Raw genomic sequence first — 17,074 nt, 5'->3', positions numbered from 1 at the left:
TTTTCTATTCCCACAGTAACAAAGACAATGGCTGTAAATCCACAAGCTTTCGAGCAGTTCACTCTGAGACAAATTCGCATCACTGAGAATGAGTTTGGACGAGGTTCCTACGCTGTTGTCATGGAGCTAGAGTATCGAGGACTGAAATGTGCTGGCAAGAAGCTTTACAGAGTTCTCTACGATACTGGAATCGGGCATGCAGCACGAAGGTATCTGGAGGAGTGTCACCTGCTCAGTCAAACTAGGCATCCCAACATTGTCCAGTTTCTGGGAGTCTGTTTTGAGGAAGGCTCTCAGTTCCCCATCCTAGTCATGGAGTTCCTCCCCACCAACTTGACCAGCTGTCTCGAGCGCTACGGTATTCTCCCCGATGAGATCAACTTCTCCATCCTCCATGACGTCTCACTGGGCCTGGTCTACCTCCATGGCCAAACACCAGTCATTGTGCACAGAGACCTCTCAGCCAACAATGTCCTCTTGTCCACCAACATGACGGCCAAGATATCTGATCTGGGGGTTGCTCGAATATTGAACCTCACCCCCCTTCAAGCGAGTCGAATGACGGAGACCCCTGGCACCCCAGCGTACATGCCCCCCGAAGTGATGGTTGCCGACCCCCACTACGACACCAGTGTGGATGTGTTCTCCTTTGGGATCATGATGATTCACACCTTCACAGCAGAGTGGCCACTACCAAAGATCGGCCCCAACAGAATCGATCCTGCTAATCCTGACAGACTGATACCAGTGACAGAAGCTGAACGACGTGAACATTTTCTTCGAAAGATTACCCCAGACCACCCTCTGATGGACCTTATCATGTGCTGTCTCAGCAACAACCCTCAGCGAAGGCCTAGAGCAGCGGAGATAGTGGGTCGGATGGTGGGTGTGGTACTTGAACACCCTCCCTCCTTTGAGAACAGAGTGGAGATGCTCCAGCGAGTGAGTGCCCTACTGACAGAGAAGAGGGAGCTTGAGGAGGAGGTTGTGAGGAAGGACTCGGCAATCCAGGAGAAAGCAGGAGAGAACGAGGCACTGGCTGAGGAGAAAAGACGACAAGAGGAAGAAAGTGAAAACATTGTCGAGCGTATAAAGTTGGTGCACTCCGTGGAAACTGATCAGTTGAAATTGGAAAACGAAGATCTTAAAGATCAACTTGAAGATAATGAGACAATTGTTAACATGAAAGATGCTAGAATTACTGAGGTAGAAACTCAATGTAAGCAACTCACTGAAGAGGTGGAACAACAAATTGCCAACGTCAACTACACTCACAACGAGCTAGCATCTAAAGCTACGAAAATAGCTCAACTGGAAACAGATGTCACCAATCTCACTGCACAAGTGGAACAAGAGCAAGCAGACAAAAACTCTATTATCACTAACAAAGATTCGATGCTTGCCTCCAAGGACACATCCCTTCAGAAGAATAAAACCACCATTCAGAGATTAAACAACCAACTCACCAAAACCAGGGACTACCTGACCAGCAAACCACAGGTGAGCTCATCAACACTGTACCACTAAGTGCAGTGGCTGGATCGAGCCCCCCCCCATATTTCTAAGTAGAGATGACTTATCCAAGCTGTACTATGTAGATAGCCTTACACTTATCCATTAAAACAACTACAGCCCCCCCCCCCATTGAGAAATTGCTTCCTACGCCACTGCACCTAAACATGACTGTCATATCTCTTATTGTATCATCACTCTAATAGAAGTAAGTACCCTAAGACCTCGATTTAAAGCGACACTTTTTAATAATTACGAAGCCAGAGGTTGAAAATTTATATTGAAGTCCTGGTGTCGCATATTTAGAGGGTCGCATCTAATTGGAGGTAACTTTACAGAGTCTACTTGCCTTGATTTCAGGCCGCTTAAAAACACTGATTTTCCAGTGGGCTACAATCGAGGCTAGGGAGTGGCTACATTTATCTTTACATGTTTAAAATACGACATTAAAAAATAATTGGGTGTCGCATATTTTAGAGGGTCGCTTTACGGTAACTGTTGAATGTTCCAATTGATCGCCAAGTACATTATGCAGTGCCTAGGTTTAGAATGGAAGTTGTTGTGTATATTAACGTTCCACCAAGGTATTCTGAAAATTCTGTTTGCGATGCCTCGGCAATAAGAATCAATCGGCTACCGTATAATCTGTGAATATATTATGTTGCAGTATGATAATCACTATTATATAAATAACCCTCAAATTAGAATAATTTGTGTCCCACAGGATCGATTACTGATAATATTTTTTGTTGCTATGGTAATACATTCCAAATGCTCTTAATTACAAGCTACACAATCCATGCAACACACAAGTTATTGACTCTCTCTGTATTCTCCAGTCCCTACAGGTTCAGTTGTCCTTCAGTCAGTGCTCTGAGGCTCCAGCGAAGATGAATATTGGGCGAGCGGTAATCATCAATGGCAAGGTCTACTATGGTGGAGGAGAATGTGATGACGATGATGACGAGTACTGTGTCCACTGTTACGATCCGCCACAAGACGTCTGGTCAACTCTGCCCAGACTTCCAGTACGCTATTTTTGTCTAGGAGAGGTCAAAGGTGAACTGGTAGTAGTTGGCGGTGCAGATTCATCCTACTCTACATCCAATGTGGTACATGTGTTTAACAAAGGACGGAACTGGAAACGGATGATCCCACCGATGCCCACAGCGAGGTATTCATCAGAAGTCGTTAGTCTCCCAACACATCTGGTCGTAGCAGGAGGTGATATGGACTATGGTGACTTCACTGATATTGTTGAGATCTACAACATCAGCACCTCCCAGTGGAGCGAGACAGACAGACTACCGTATGCTTGTTATGACCAAAGAGGAATTGTCTACAACAACACAGTGTACCTAATGGGGGGATATGCCGGCAATAATCTAAACAAGGTGTGTGCTGCTCAAGTCGACAAGCTCATCTCAACAGACCGACAGGATGATGGGAGTGCCAACAAAGCCGACTCTATCTGGAATACAATATCCAACACACCGTCTTACCATCCCTCCCCTGTAACGATATCCGACACCCTCTTTGCTACTGGTGGAGTGGATAGTGAAGGTGAAGCCACTCAAAGGATCTACGCCTACTCGTCCTCGATGGACTCCTGGCTCTACGTTGGTGATCTACCATCTCCTATAGCAAACGCTGCCACTGTGTCACTGTCTCCATCAGAGTGCATTATGATTGGGGGAGAGAACAATGGAAGACAATCTACTGTGTATAAAATTAGAACTGCAACAACTATTTCTTAATTGTTTTGGTATAATTATAAAATTATAAATAACCCAAATTTTCATGATAATTGTTTTCTAGAGTGAAACATGTTATACTAGCTTGCATGGTACTAATTACTAGTAGAGGTTACAGTATAAGTAGAGGTATATAATGTGTGTATAGCATGCAACCAGCCCCTCCCCCTTATTGACTATTGCAATGTCAGCATAACTACCCTCCTCCAGCTCATGGACAGCATTCTAATACAACATTGGGACAAGGAAAATAATTGCCCACTGATATTGATCTGCACTCCTATAACTATATAATATATATGGCCAACCATAATTATTATTGGACAACTAGCTAATACACAAAATGTCAATTATACAAAAGTAAAAGTGAAAATAAAGAAATTAATCATCGTTGTCAGTTGCATGTGAAATCAAAATAATAATTATGGTTCAAAGTTCTTCCTCATTTCTAGAGCAGCTTTCGTCTCCTCGTCCTTTGTTGCCAGACATGACTTCCAGTTGATCCGATTGGGCAGATTCAGAACAAGAGGAGCAGCCAACACCTCCCTGCAGCCGATATTGCAACCAATAAAAGCATTCAACATGTCATTAATTGGTTTTTAATTACCTTCCAAATTGGAGAGAGAAACGTCCGTACGTATTGTTCCAGGAACTAGAACAGTTTGTGTGTTCACTCGATAGGTATGATGACAGATTTGTGGAAGAGACATTTGCTGAGTATGCAATAGAAAGGTTAGAGGTGTGCATTGTCGGTGTGACGAGACTCACGAATATGTTCTTACCTACTCACTTGAGAGTGCTGTTTACCTCATGAGCTCACAGTAGTAGAAACATACTATAACCTATATTCAGTGATCTGGTTGTTTGTCTGCGTGAGTTGGTGAGAAAATGGTCTTGTGAACACATTTCCCCCATCATCAAACTCTGCCAGGAAGTATGGGACACCAGTGTACGCAAGCTGTGTGTGTGTGTGTGTGTGTGTGTGTGTGTGTGGGGGTGGTGGGAGGTAAGCTGTTTGTGTGTGTGGGGGGAATGTACGCAAGGTTTGTGAGTGTGTGTGGTGTGTGTGGGTGTGTGTGTAGCAAAACCAATAGATTCTGGTAAAGAGAAGTATTGATCACTAAGAGGCTAGGTACCAGGTCGTATTTTAATCGGCCTGGAATCGAGGCTATAAAAGGCTTAGAGAATGGTATGTACAACATGGTACAGCTATGATGTGTGTGTGTTACCTCTGAGGGTGGTGTTTCCCTGGGCATAGTCTCAAGCCACACCCCCATACTCCACCCATAATCTATGAAGGCTTGTCTCAGAGCATCAGATGGAATCTTGGTCACTGGAATAACCTACAGTGACCACCATTACCATCACACACTAACCATACACAACTATCAGTCAACACATCTACCATACACACACTAGCATGTACCGTATTTATACAATGTTTTGACATAATTATGTAAGTTTGCGAATGCTAGTGGCTTCACAAATAAGATTGCAAAGACCTATATTGTATGACATCACGATCTTTGCTAGATGGCCTCTTTCTAAAATCATAAAACCGTTGAAATTGAATACACAGAATTCAAGTTATGGCAGCTGAAAGAGTCCTGAACCATAAAAAGAGAAATCACATTCCTCCGTTTGCCCTCAAAACCTTGTAGCCTAATCTCAACACACCAACCATACAGTATCAATCACATGACATGATAATACGGCCTTGACGGTACTGACCTGTAGTTGAAGATGCTGTGATTGGTGGTAGTTTCTCTCAAAGATGACACACGACTGATCTTTGCTGTTGAAGTACTTCCTCAGAGCACTCTTAAACTTTCCAAGCTCCTCCAAAACCTCCTACAGTAATAGAGCACAGGTTATACAGTGTACATGCATGATATATGGTATAGTGATCTCTGCTTACACAGTGGGCAGACCAACAGTGGCTGTACTAAAGAGGTGGTCTGCTAACACAGGTCCAAACACATGCTATGGAGACTTTGGGGCCCATTAACCTGGCTGTATTACAGAAGGTGGCCTGCTTACAGGCTGACCACTACAGACTGCTAAATAGTACACACAGAGCATGGAAACATACTCTCCACAATACAAACAATGACTATACACACACAGCAGTGGTACACACAGCACATGAACTCACTGGTGGTGCGTCAGTGGAGGCTGCATAGTGACCGATGGGTAGGACCAGCACATGCTCTGGTACCATCCCACCCTTGGATAAAGCCAGGTACGTCTATATAGGGTATACAATACAAACTGTTAGTGGTCTGCTATTTGTGAGCTACATTGTATTTTGTAAGTGCAGTATTAGCAAGTACAACACACTCTATCTCACATGATCTCCGATGGAGACCACGAGATGTTTCTCCACCTCCTTGCCCCCCAGACAGAACCAGCACGGCCCCCTGGGCTGGGGAGGGGGTCGTCTCTTTGCAGGGGGTCCTCTGTCCTGTTGTCTCTTCTGTTTGCGATGAGCGGAATCAAGAGCTCTCTGGTCAAAGAAGAAGTTAGGCCCAGCCTCCTCTTGAGACTCCCTCTGCACAGTGTGTGTGGGAGTAGGTACACAATAAACTTTGACCTCTGCAAACATGATGAATATGAACTACAACACAAATGGTGATATCTAGAGATAGGACTCTCAGAGTGCTACATAACGCAAGTGTGTGTTTGGAAAATTGGACAATCTACAAATGTACATGTATATTGGCCCTTCAACGATAGCTAGACATTATGAAGTTTTCTTTACCAAAGATATGACTAGTTCAGTTTAGGGACAGTTGGTGGCAGTGGGTGGTTGCTGAGTCAGCTCTTTCTCGTCCATGGAGCTCATGGGTGTGACAGAGAATGCATACAGGTACTGCAGGTATGAAGATGATGTCATCATTAATAACATGTAATACTAATGGGACTAGAATGATTTCAACTCACTCTTTTCTTCTTGTCTGGATTTCCCACTTGAGCCAAAGCTAAGAACCGTGTCACATGATGTGACTTGCCTTGGAGGATTTTGTGATTCCTGCATGAAATGAAGCACAATACAGTTAGCATCAAAAGTTGTGGAGGTATTACTGTGTAGGGATTTAAAGATGAGGACATGTAAGATGTACGTATAATTATATTTTAAAGGGTCAAAACTTTAGTTGTGTTGGTCAAATCATGCAAATTCATTTTCTGATATTTAGAAAAACGCCTTTCAATACGTTAAATCGTAATTATGTAGTGCTAATAGTAGGGTTGGATCGAAAACAGCAAAAATCCCCCCTCACTCATATCTGGATCTCACCCAAAACTCAGGGACAGAGTTATTTTGAATCACATTAATTTTCAAACAAAACAAAAAAGCCTTTCAAGTTCCGAAAAAAAGAAATCATCGCTCGTTTCCAAAAAAAATGTTTGAAAATACCATCAAGTACGTTAAGTCTAAACATACAGGGATGGACGTACTGTACCTGTACGGTATTCTCTCATAGAAGGTTTGGTGTAGAGCTGCAAAATGGTAGCGTGGCTTGAGACACATGGCCAGTTTACTCAGAGGCTTTGCCCCCACTGCACTCAGGTCCAGTCCGTCCTGCATGAGCATAAGGTATTATTAAGGTACTGGTCCATCCTACAATAACTGGGAGCTAGGTCTCACAGGAGCCACTGTGAACTTGTCCACTGCCCTGGGCCAATCAGAGGTGAGGAGAATGTCCACTCCACGGTAGCCCTCTCCACTGCACTGACCCTCCAGCCAGGACACATCAGAGTCAGTGAAATATGGTCGCTAGAGGGAGAAACAAAAACTAGTTCAACAACTTCTCCAGGTGATTGGGAAGAGAACTGACCAATAGATTATCTCCCTTGTCTTGATGCTGATAGGTCCTCCCCTGGTAGCTCCCACTGAGATAGGCCACCCTCAGACCACTGGACGCACTGTACACTCCACGCTGACCTGTAATGGAGTGTGACTCATGTGTGTACTGATAGAGTGGTTAACAACATGCATACACTGTACCTAGACATGTGACATTGGGGCAAAGCTCTCCTCCATCACATGACAAGTCTCCATAGAACTGGCCATGCTCAGTCCAACACGGGCCAAGGATGAACGTCGGTAGAGGCACTGTGCATGGGGGTGTAATAAATGCCAGAGGAAGGTGATTTAATATCGTTTAATTACCTGTTTCCACCCCCTCCCGATACTTGCTCCACTCCTCCTGGCAGTCAGAGCTAAAGAAAGATCCAACACACAACAGCAGCTACATAAAGGGACAATAAATGCACTGGCACTGCAGTGAGTGTGTGCATCCATTGTATATGTAGCTACCTCAAAGTCTTTGTTCTTGGAGAGGATGCTCTGGACTCTGCTAAACAGTTGCTTGAAGTGACCCTCCACATCTCCACACACCAGACTGAGTGAGGGGGAGAAGGAGATCTAGGTGAGTACACTTGCACTAGAGCTAGCTAGCTCCTTACATTTTCATCCTTGACTTGGTTGGTATTCTAAATAATGCACAAAACTTGCAAGTAGCCACGCCCCCTTTTGCTTGCACAAAGAAGGGGGCGTATATCGTTCTTGACTTTTTTGTTGTGTCCGCTACAGTACAGCTAGCTTTTTAGCTCTGTAACTTCACCTCTACCAAGCTTTTTATACAGTACAGGTAAGATCAACTGAATAGCTGTCCTGTAAACCTGAGCCTCACTCTCTGTAAGGCAAGTCTTTGCAATAATTATTATTATTTTAATATATATATCTAGACGTACATAGTGAAAGGATTCTTTTTTGTTATATATCCAGCTGGATTGCATTTTTAATATTGCGTGCTTTTCTATTCACACAGTAACGAAGACAATGGCTGTAAATCCACAAGCTTTCGAGCAGTTCACTCTGAGACAAGTTCGCATCACTGAGAATGAGTTTGGACGAGGTTCCAACGCTGTTGTCATGGAGCTAGAGTATCGAGGACTGAAATGTGCCGGCAAGAAGCTTTACCGAGTTCTCTACGATACTGGAATCGGGCATGCAGCACGGAGGTATCTGGAGGAGTGTCACCTGCTCAGTCAAACTAGGCACCCCAACATTGTCCAGTTTCTGGGAGTCTGTTTTGAGGAAGGCTCTCAGTTCCCCATCCTAGTCATGGAGTTCCTCCCCACCAACTTGACCAGCTGTCTCCAGCGCTACGGTATTCTCCCCGATGAGATCAACTTCTCCATCCTCAATGACGTCTCACTGGGCCTGGTCTACCTCCATGGCCAAACACCAGTCATTGTGCACAGAGACCTCTCAGCCAACAATGTCCTCTTGTCCACCAACATGACGGCCAAGATATCCGATCTGGGGGTTGCTCGAATATTGAACCTGACCCCCCTTCAAGTGAGTCGAATGACAGAGACCCCTGGTACCCCAGCGTACATGCCCCCCGAAGTGATGGTTGCCAACCCCCACTACAACACCAGTGTGGATGTGTTCTCCTTTGGGATCATGATGATTCACACCTTCACAGCAGAGTGGCCACTACCAAGTATCGGCCAGACACGAATCGATCCTGCTAATCCTGACAGACTGATACCAGTGACGGAAGCTGAACGACGTGAAGAGTTTCTTCGAAAGATTTCCCCAGACCACCCTCTGATGGACCTCATCATGCGCTGTCTCAGCAACAACCCTCAGCGAAGGCCTAGAGCAGCGGAGATAGTGGGTCGGATGGTGGGTGTGGTACTTGAACACCCTCCCTCCTTTGAGAACAGAGTGGAGATGCTCCAGCGAGTGAGTTCCCTACTGACAGAGAAGAGGGAGCTTGAGGAGGAGGTTGTGAGGAAAGACTCGGCAATCCAGGAGAAAGCAGGAGAGATCGAGGCACTGGCGGAGGAGAAAAGACGACAAGAGGAAGAAAGTGAAAACATTGTCGATCGTATGCAGTTGGTGCACTCTGTGGAAACTGATCAGTTGAAATTGGAGAATGAAGATCTTAAAGGTCAATTCGAAGATAAAGAGACAATTGTTAACATGAAAGATGCTAGGATTACTGAGGTAGAAACTCGATGTAAGCAACTCACTGAAGAGGTGGAGCAACAAATTGCCAACGTCAACTACACTCACAACGAGCTTGTATCTAAAGCTACGAAAATAGCTCAACTGGAAACAGATGTCACCAATCTCACTGCACAAGTGGAACAAGAGCAAGTAGAAAAAAACTCTATTATTACCCACAAAGATTCTACTATTGCATACAAAGATTTGACTATTGCTGACAAAGATTTGATGCTTGCCTCCAAGGACACTTCCCTTCAGAAGAATAAAACGACCATTCAGAGTTTAAACGACCAACTCACCAAAACCAGAGACTACCTGACCAGCAAACCACAGGTGAGCTCATCAACACTGTACCACTAAGTGCACACATCTAAAATATGATACCCTCATATCTCTTATTATATCGCTACCCCAATAGAAGCTAGTGCCAAGTCTAAAGCTAATGAATTGATGGCCATGCATGAACAACTGTGTTGTAATGCAGCGTGTAATCCAGGCTATGTGTTCAATTGATTCTACCTTTAGTTAGTACGTCACTTACTTACTGTTCCCATTGTAGTGAGCCACAGGCATATCTCCTATTGCCACCCTAATAGAAGCTAGTACTAAGTCTAAAGCTTACTGTTGTTGAACACCAAATCATTTTTTTGTGATTCCTCGATAATTAGAATGACAGTTGTTGTGTATTATAGTGTGGCTTGTAATCTATGTGTACAATCTCAGCCTGGAAGCTATCCGTACATGTATGTCTATGTGTACAATTAATTCTATAGCTAATTAGCCGTGTACCCAATTGTGATCATTCTGTTACAGTATACTAATCACCACTCCAATATAAGAGCCAAATTAGAATAGTTTGTGTCCCACAGTATCGATACTGGTTTTGTTGCTATGGTAACCTTGTAACCTTATCGTCTGGCATTAACATGTGATTAGGGTTACATTCCGAATCCCCTTTAATAGACAATCATTGATTACATGCAACACAAGTTATTGACTCTCTGTATTCTCCAGTCCCTACAGGTTCAGTTGTCCTACAGTCAGTGCTCTGAGGCTCCAGTGAAGATGTCTTATGGGCGAGCGATAACCATCAATGGCAAGGTCTACTATGGTGGAGGAGTCTGTGATGACTATGCTGACCTGTACTGTGCCCACTGTTACGATCCACCACAAGACGTCTGGTCAACTCTGCCCAGACTTCCTATACGCTATTTTAGTCTAGGAGAGGTTAAAGGTGAACTGGCAGCAGTTGGCGGTATGGATTCATCCGGATCTACATCCAACGTGGTACATGTGTTTAACAAAGGAAGGAACTGGAAACGGACGATCCCACCGATGCCCACAGCGAGGTATAGGCCAGCAGTCGTTAGTCTCTCAACACATCTGATCGTAGCAGGAGGTCGATTGGACTTTGTTGGCTACACTGATATTGTTGAGATCTACAACATCAGCACCTCCCAGTGGAGCGAGACAGACAGACTACCGTATGCTTGTGGTTTCCAAAGAGGAATTGTCTACAATAACACAGTGTACCTAATGGGGGAAAGTGACGGCAAGAATCTAAACAAGGTGTGTGCTGCTCAAGTCGACAAGCTCATCTCAGCAGACCGACAGGATGATGGGAGTGCCAACAAAGCCGACTCTGTCTGGAATACAATATCCAATACACCGTCTTACCGACCCTCCCCTGTAACGATATCCGACACCCTCTTTGCTGTAGGTGGACTGGATAGTGAACGTGAAGCCACTCAAAGGATCTACGCCTACTCGTCCTCGATGGACTCCTGGCTCTACGTTGGTGATCTACCATCTCCTATAGCATACGCTGCCACTGTGTCGCTGTCTCCAACAGAGTTCCTTATGATTGGGGGAGATAACAATAATGGTGAAGAACAATCTACTGTGTATAAAATTAGAACTGCAACAACTATTTCTTAATTGTTTTGGTAAAATTATAAAATTATAAATAACCCAAATTTTCATGATAATTGTTTTCTAGAGTGAAACATGTTATACTAGCTTGCATGGTACTAATTACTAGTAGAGGTTACAGTATAAGTAGAGGTATATAATGTGTGTATAGCATGTAACCAGCCCCTCCCCCTTATTGACTATTGCAATGTCAGCATAACTACCCTCCTCCAGCTCATGGACAGCATTCTAATACAACATTGGGACAAGGAAAATAATTGCCCACTGATATTGATCTGCACTCCTATAACTATATTATAATATATATGGCCAACCATAATTATTATTGGACAACTAGCTAATACACAAAACGTCAATTCTACAAAATGAAAATAAAGAAATTAATCATCGTTGTCAGTTGCATGTGAAATCAAAATGTTCAAAGTTATTTCTCATTTCTAGAGCAGCTTTCGTCTCCTTGTCTTTTGTTGCCAGACACGACTTCCAGTTGATCTGATTGGGCAGATTCAGAACGAGAGGAGTAGCCAACACCTCCCTGTAGCCGATATTGCAACCAATAAAAGCATTCAACATGTCATTAATTGGTTTTTAATTACCTTCCAAATCGGAGAGAGAAACGTCCGTACGTATTGTTCCAGGAACTAGAACAGTTTGTGTATTCACTCGATAGGTAGGATGACAGATTTGTGGAAGAGACATTTGCTGAGTATGCAATAGAAAGGTTAGAGGTGTGCATTGTCGGTATAACGAGACTCACGGATATGTTCTTACCTACTCACTTGAGAGTGCTGTTTACCTCATGAGCTCACAGTAGTAGAAACATACTATAACCTATATTCAGTGATCTGGTTGTTTGTCTGCGTGAGTTGGTGAGAAAATGGTCTTGTGAACACATTTCCCCATCATCAAACTCTGCCAGGAAGTATGGGACACCAGTGTACACAAGCTGTGTGTGTGTGTATGTGTGCGTGTGGGTGCGTGTGCGTGTGTGTGTGTGTGTGTGTGTGTGTGTGTGTGTGTGTGGTGTGTATGGGGGAGGAGGGTGTGTGTGTGTGTGGGACACCAGTGTACGCAATCTGTGTGTGTGTGTGTGTGGGTGGGTGGGAGGCCCTCAGAGAGGGTGTGTGTGTGTGTGTGTGGGTGGGTGGGAGGCCCGCAGAGAGGGTGTGTGTGTGTGTGGGTGTGTGTGTAGCAAAACTAATAGATTCTGGTAAAGAGAAGTATTGATAACTAAAAGGCTTATAGCCCCTATTCTATACGCTTATTAGCATCGATTACAGGCCGCATTAAAATATGGCCTGGTATTGCATGGGTGATAGTGTGCATGCCCTTCAAATTACTCAGAATATGGGTAATCGTACTACGAACCTAAATTATACCATTTACTAAGAATAATAATGTTCCGTAATACTTTATCTCCATGACTGAGTTCTGTGAAGCTGTGGCTTATGTCATCTATTGCGTTGGTCTAGAAGGCTTGAACACAAACTTTAAGACAGAAGAGGCTCTCATCTACTATATCTAGGATGGTCCTATAGCCGGGTTGTCTTCTCAAGTAGAAGTCAAGAGGCACCATACACTTCCCATAGACATAGACTGTACAGATCCAATGTAAGACATCCTGACCATGCAACTGTCATAGAGGTAGATGAGAGCCTCTTCTGACTTTAGACTAGTGTGAAAGCCTTCTGAAACAACGCAATACTAAGCTGATGTACATAGATAGAAAATAGATGAGAGAAAGGATTCTGGTGAATAAACTAGCGCATGCGCACTATCACCATGCAATAGGTACCAGGTCGTATTTTAATCGGCCTGGAATCGAGGCAATAAAAGGCTTAGAGAATGGTACGTAGAACATGGTACAGCTATGATGTGTGTGTGTTACCTCTGAGGGTGGTGTTTCCCTGGGCACAGTCTCAAGCCACACCACCATACTCCACCCATAATCTATGAAGGCTTGTCTCAGAGCATCAGATGGAATCTTGGTCACTGGAATAACCTACAGTGACCACCATTACCATCACACACTAACCATACACAACTATCAGTCAACACATCTACCATACACACACTAACATGTACCGTATTTATACAATGTTTCGACATAATATTATTATGTAAGTTTGCGAATGCTAATGGCTTCACAAATAAGATTTCAAAGATCTATATTGTATGACATCACGATCTTTGCTAGATGAAAATTAATCATAAAACCGTTGAAATTGAATACACAGAATTCAAGTTATGGCAGCTGAAAGAGTCCCTGAACCATAAAAAGAGAAATCACATTCCTATGTTTGCCCTCAAAACCTTGTAGCCTAATCTCAACACACCAACCATACAGTATCAATCACATCACATGATAATACGGCCTTGACGGTACTGACCTGTAGTTGAAGATGCTGTGATTTGTAGTTTCTCTCGAAGATGACACACGACTGATCTTTGCTGTTGAAGTACTTCCTCAGAGCACTCTTTAAACTTTCCAAGCTCCTCCAAAACCTCCTACAGTAATAGAGCACAGGTCATACAGTGTACATGCATGATATATGGTATAGTGATCTCTGCTTACACAGTGGGCAGACCAACAGTGGCTGTATTAAAGAGGTGGTCTGCTAACACAGGTCCAAACACATGCTATGGAGAATTTGGGGCCCATTAACCTGGCTGTATTATAGAGGGTGGCCTGCTTACAGGCTGACCACTACAGACTGCTAAATAGTACACACAGAGCATGGAAACATACTCTCCACAATACAAACAATGACTATACACACACAGCAGTGGTACACACAGCACATGAACTTACTGGTGGTGCGTCAGTGGAGGCTGCATAGTGACCGATGGGTAGGACCAGCACATGCTCTGGTACCATCCCACCCTTGGATAAAGCCAGGTACGTCTATATAGGGTATACAATACAAACTGTTAGTGGTCTGCTATTTGTGAGCTACATTGTATTTTGTATGTGCAGTATTAGCAAGTACAACACACTCTATCTCACATGATCTCCGATGGAGACCACGAGATGTTTCTCCACCTCCTTGCCCCCCAGACAGAACCAGCACGGCCCCCTGGGCTGGGGAGGGGGTCGTCTTTTTGCAGGGGGTCCTCCGTCCTGTTGTCTCTTCTGTTTGCGATGAGCAGAATCAAGAGCCCTCTGATCAAAGAAGAAGTTAGGCCCAGCCTCCTCTTGAGACTCCCTCTGCACAGTGTGTGGGGTAGGTACACAATAAACTTTGACCTCTGCAAACATGGTGGATTTGAACTACAACACAGATGGTGATATCTAGAGATAGGACTCTCAGAGTGCTACATAACGCAAGTTTTTGTTTGGAAAATTGACAATGCAGTGGAGTAGGAACAGGGGGGGGCCAGGGTGCCAGCGGCCCCCTCAACTTCAGAGCTTCCTGAGTTGGATAGGTGTTCTAATTAACCAATAATTATTGACAAGGAGAAAGTTGTAATCAGAATGAAAGAAGTTTTTGGACGTTTCTGAATGATAATACATGTTTTATTTTGAACTGCTGTATATATTATACATTTTGAATGTATAACAAACTTCAGTGTGTGTGTGTGTGTGTGTGTGGGTGGGTTTTGAGAGTGCAAAATAATTATTATATAGACTTTAGTTCTTGTTCAGAGCTAATAAGCTTGTAGCTAGGCCGCAGCTAATTATGATGTCACAATGAGAAGGTGTGGCTTCCTGCCTCAAATTTCCGGCGCTCCAGACCTGGGGCAGTCCCACTTGGGTGGTGTTTTGCACCAACCAAGTGGCCCCTTCAACCTTTTAACTGTTACTACTACACTGCAATGTACATGTATATTGGCCCTTCAACGATAGCTAGACATTATGGGACAATGCGAAGTTTTCCTTACTGAAGATTTGACTAGTTCAGTGTAGGGACAGTTGGTAGCAGTGGGTGGTTGCTGAGTCAGCTCTTTCTCGTCCATGGAGCTCATGGGTGTGACAGAGAATGCATACAGGTACTGCAGGTATGAAGATGATGTCATCATTAATAACATGTAATACTAATGGGACTAGAATGATTTCAACTCACTCTTTTCTTCTTGTCTGGATTTCCCACTTGAGCCAAAGCTAAGAATCGTGTCACATGATGTGGCTTGCCTTGGAGGATTTTGTGATTCCTGCATGAAATGAAGCACAATACAGTTAGCATCAAAAGTTGTGGAGGTATTACTGTGTAGGGATTTAAAGATGAGGACATGTAAGATGTACGTATAATTACAGCACACATCTAAAATAATTATGATACTCTCATATGTCTTATTGTATCGCTGGTCAAATCACATTGGAAAATTGATCATACTATCTGAACGGACTTCAAGAAATTGGATAACAGAACTCTATTTAAGGAGTAAACTCAAGTACTCTAATATTACAGGGATGGACGTACTGTACCTGTACGGTATTCTCTCATAGAAGGTTTGGTGTAGAGCTGCAAAATGGTAGCGTGGCTTGAGACACATGGCCAGTTTACTCAGAGGCTTTGCCCCCACTGCACTCAGGTCCAGTCCGTCCTGCATGAGCATAAGGTATTATTAAGGTACTGGTCCATCCTACAATAACTGGGAGCTAGGTCTCACAGGAGCCACTGTGAACTTGTCCACTGCCCCGGGCCAATCAGAGGTGAGGAGAATGTCCACTCCACGGTAGCCCTCTCCACTGCACTGACCCTCCAGCCAGGACACATCAGAGTCAGTGAAATATGGTCGCTAGAGGGAGAAACAAAAACTAGTTCAACAACTTCTCCAGGTGATTGAGAAGAGAACTGACCAATATATTATCTCCCTTGTCTTGATGCTGATAGGTCCTCCCCTGGTAGCTCCCACTGAGATAGGCCACCCTCAGACCACTGGACGCACTGTACACTCCATGTTGACCTGTAATGGAGTGTGACTCATGTGTGTACTGATAGAGTGGTTAACAACATGCATACACTGTACCTAGACATGTGACATTGGGGCAAAGCTCTCCTCCATCACGTGACAAGTCTCCATAGAACTGGCCATGCTCAGTCCAACACGGGCCAAGGATGAACGTCGGTAGAGGCACTGTGCATGGGGGTGTAATAAATGTCAGAGGAAGGTGATTTAATATCGTTTAATTACCTGTTTCCACCCCCTCCCGATACTTGCTCCACTCCTCCTGGCAGTCAGAGCTAAAGAAAGATCCAACACACAACAGCAGCTACGTAAAGGGACAATAAATGCACTGGCACTGCAGTGAGTGTGTGCATCCATTGTATGTAGCTACCTCAAAGTCTTTGTTCTTGGAGAGGATGCTCTGGACTCTGGTAAACAGTTGCTTGAAGTGACCCTCCACATCTCCACACACCAGACTGAGTGAGGGGGAGAAGGAGATCTAGGTGAGTACACTTGCCAGATTGTGCCTATTATTATTCCACAGTATCTATTAAAAGAAGACATAATCTTTTTAACTTCACTTTTTAATAGCTGGATTACCTTTTTCATATTGCATGCTTTTCTATTCCCACAGTATCGAAGACAATGGCTGTAAATCCACAAGCTTTCGAGCAGTTCACTCTGAGACAAATTCGCATCACTGAGAATGAGTTAGGACATGGTTCCTACGCTGTTGTCATGGAGCTAGAGTATCGAGGACTGAAATGTGCCGGCAAGAAACTTTACCGAGTTCTCTACGAGACTGGAATCGGGCATGCAGCACTGTATATCTGGAGGAGTGTCACCTGCTCAGTCAAACTAGGCACCCCAACATTGTCCAGTTTCTGGGAGTCTGTTTTGAGGAAGGCTCTCAGTTCCCCATCCTAGTCATGGAGTTCCTCCCCACCAACTCGAATAT

At 44.1% G+C, this 17,074-nt stretch overlaps 5 protein-coding genes and 1 pseudogene across 5 annotated transcripts; 2 read left to right on the top strand and 4 right to left on the bottom strand.

The window, feature by feature from the left end:
- The first annotated feature begins 18 nt into the window (after positions 1-18).
- LOC135333303 (influenza virus NS1A-binding protein homolog) lies at positions 19-3,337 on the top strand. Its single transcript, XM_064528262.1, has 2 exons — positions 19-1,500; positions 2,352-3,337. The coding sequence occupies exons 1-2, from the start codon at positions 28-30 to the stop codon at positions 3,267-3,269; spliced, it is 2,391 nt and encodes a 796-aa protein (XP_064384332.1). The 5' UTR covers positions 19-27; the 3' UTR covers positions 3,270-3,337.
- A 165-nt stretch (positions 3,338-3,502) lies between these two features.
- Positions 3,503-5,871, bottom strand: LOC135333075 (CWF19-like protein 1). The gene is made up of 7 exons (XM_064528004.1): positions 5,617-5,871; positions 5,422-5,514; positions 4,998-5,117; positions 4,496-4,609; positions 4,157-4,224; positions 3,874-3,903; positions 3,503-3,812 (listed from the first exon to the last, which is right to left on the bottom strand). The coding sequence occupies exons 1-7, from the start codon at positions 5,869-5,871 to the stop codon at positions 3,689-3,691; spliced, it is 804 nt and encodes a 267-aa protein (XP_064384074.1). The 3' UTR covers positions 3,503-3,688.
- A 1,060-nt stretch (positions 5,872-6,931) lies between these two features.
- LOC135333372 (CWF19-like protein 1 homolog) lies at positions 6,932-7,744 on the bottom strand. Its single transcript, XM_064528353.1, has 5 exons — positions 7,737-7,744; positions 7,588-7,672; positions 7,441-7,519; positions 7,276-7,383; positions 6,932-7,212 (listed from the first exon to the last, which is right to left on the bottom strand). Exons 1-5 carry the CDS (start codon positions 7,742-7,744, stop codon positions 7,064-7,066), a joined length of 429 nt encoding a protein of 142 aa, XP_064384423.1. The 3' UTR covers positions 6,932-7,063.
- Positions 7,745-7,821: 77 nt separating this feature from the next.
- LOC135333290 (probable serine/threonine-protein kinase DDB_G0270146) lies at positions 7,822-11,294 on the top strand. The gene is made up of 3 exons (XM_064528217.1): positions 7,822-7,921; positions 8,102-9,627; positions 10,309-11,294. Exons 2-3 carry the CDS (start codon positions 8,113-8,115, stop codon positions 11,230-11,232), a joined length of 2,439 nt encoding a protein of 812 aa, XP_064384287.1. The 5' UTR covers positions 7,822-7,921; positions 8,102-8,112; the 3' UTR covers positions 11,233-11,294.
- Positions 11,295-13,032: 1,738 nt separating this feature from the next.
- On the bottom strand, positions 13,033-14,682 carry LOC135333074 (CWF19-like protein 1; annotated as a pseudogene).
- A 937-nt stretch (positions 14,683-15,619) lies between these two features.
- On the bottom strand, positions 15,620-16,725 carry LOC135333073 (CWF19-like protein 1). Its single transcript, XM_064528003.1, has 5 exons — positions 16,717-16,725; positions 16,508-16,615; positions 16,363-16,441; positions 16,198-16,305; positions 15,620-16,134 (listed from the first exon to the last, which is right to left on the bottom strand). Exons 1-5 carry the CDS (start codon positions 16,723-16,725, stop codon positions 15,986-15,988), a joined length of 453 nt encoding a protein of 150 aa, XP_064384073.1. The 3' UTR covers positions 15,620-15,985.
- Positions 16,726-17,074: the final 349 nt, after the last annotated feature.

Source organism: Halichondria panicea, chromosome 3 (genome assembly GCF_963675165.1).
Source record: "Halichondria panicea chromosome 3, odHalPani1.1, whole genome shotgun sequence".
Taxonomy (NCBI): Eukaryota; Metazoa; Porifera; class Demospongiae; order Suberitida; family Halichondriidae; genus Halichondria; species Halichondria panicea.
Note: the sequence above shows the minus strand (reverse complement) of the source record. Positions and strands in the feature narration are given on the sequence as shown.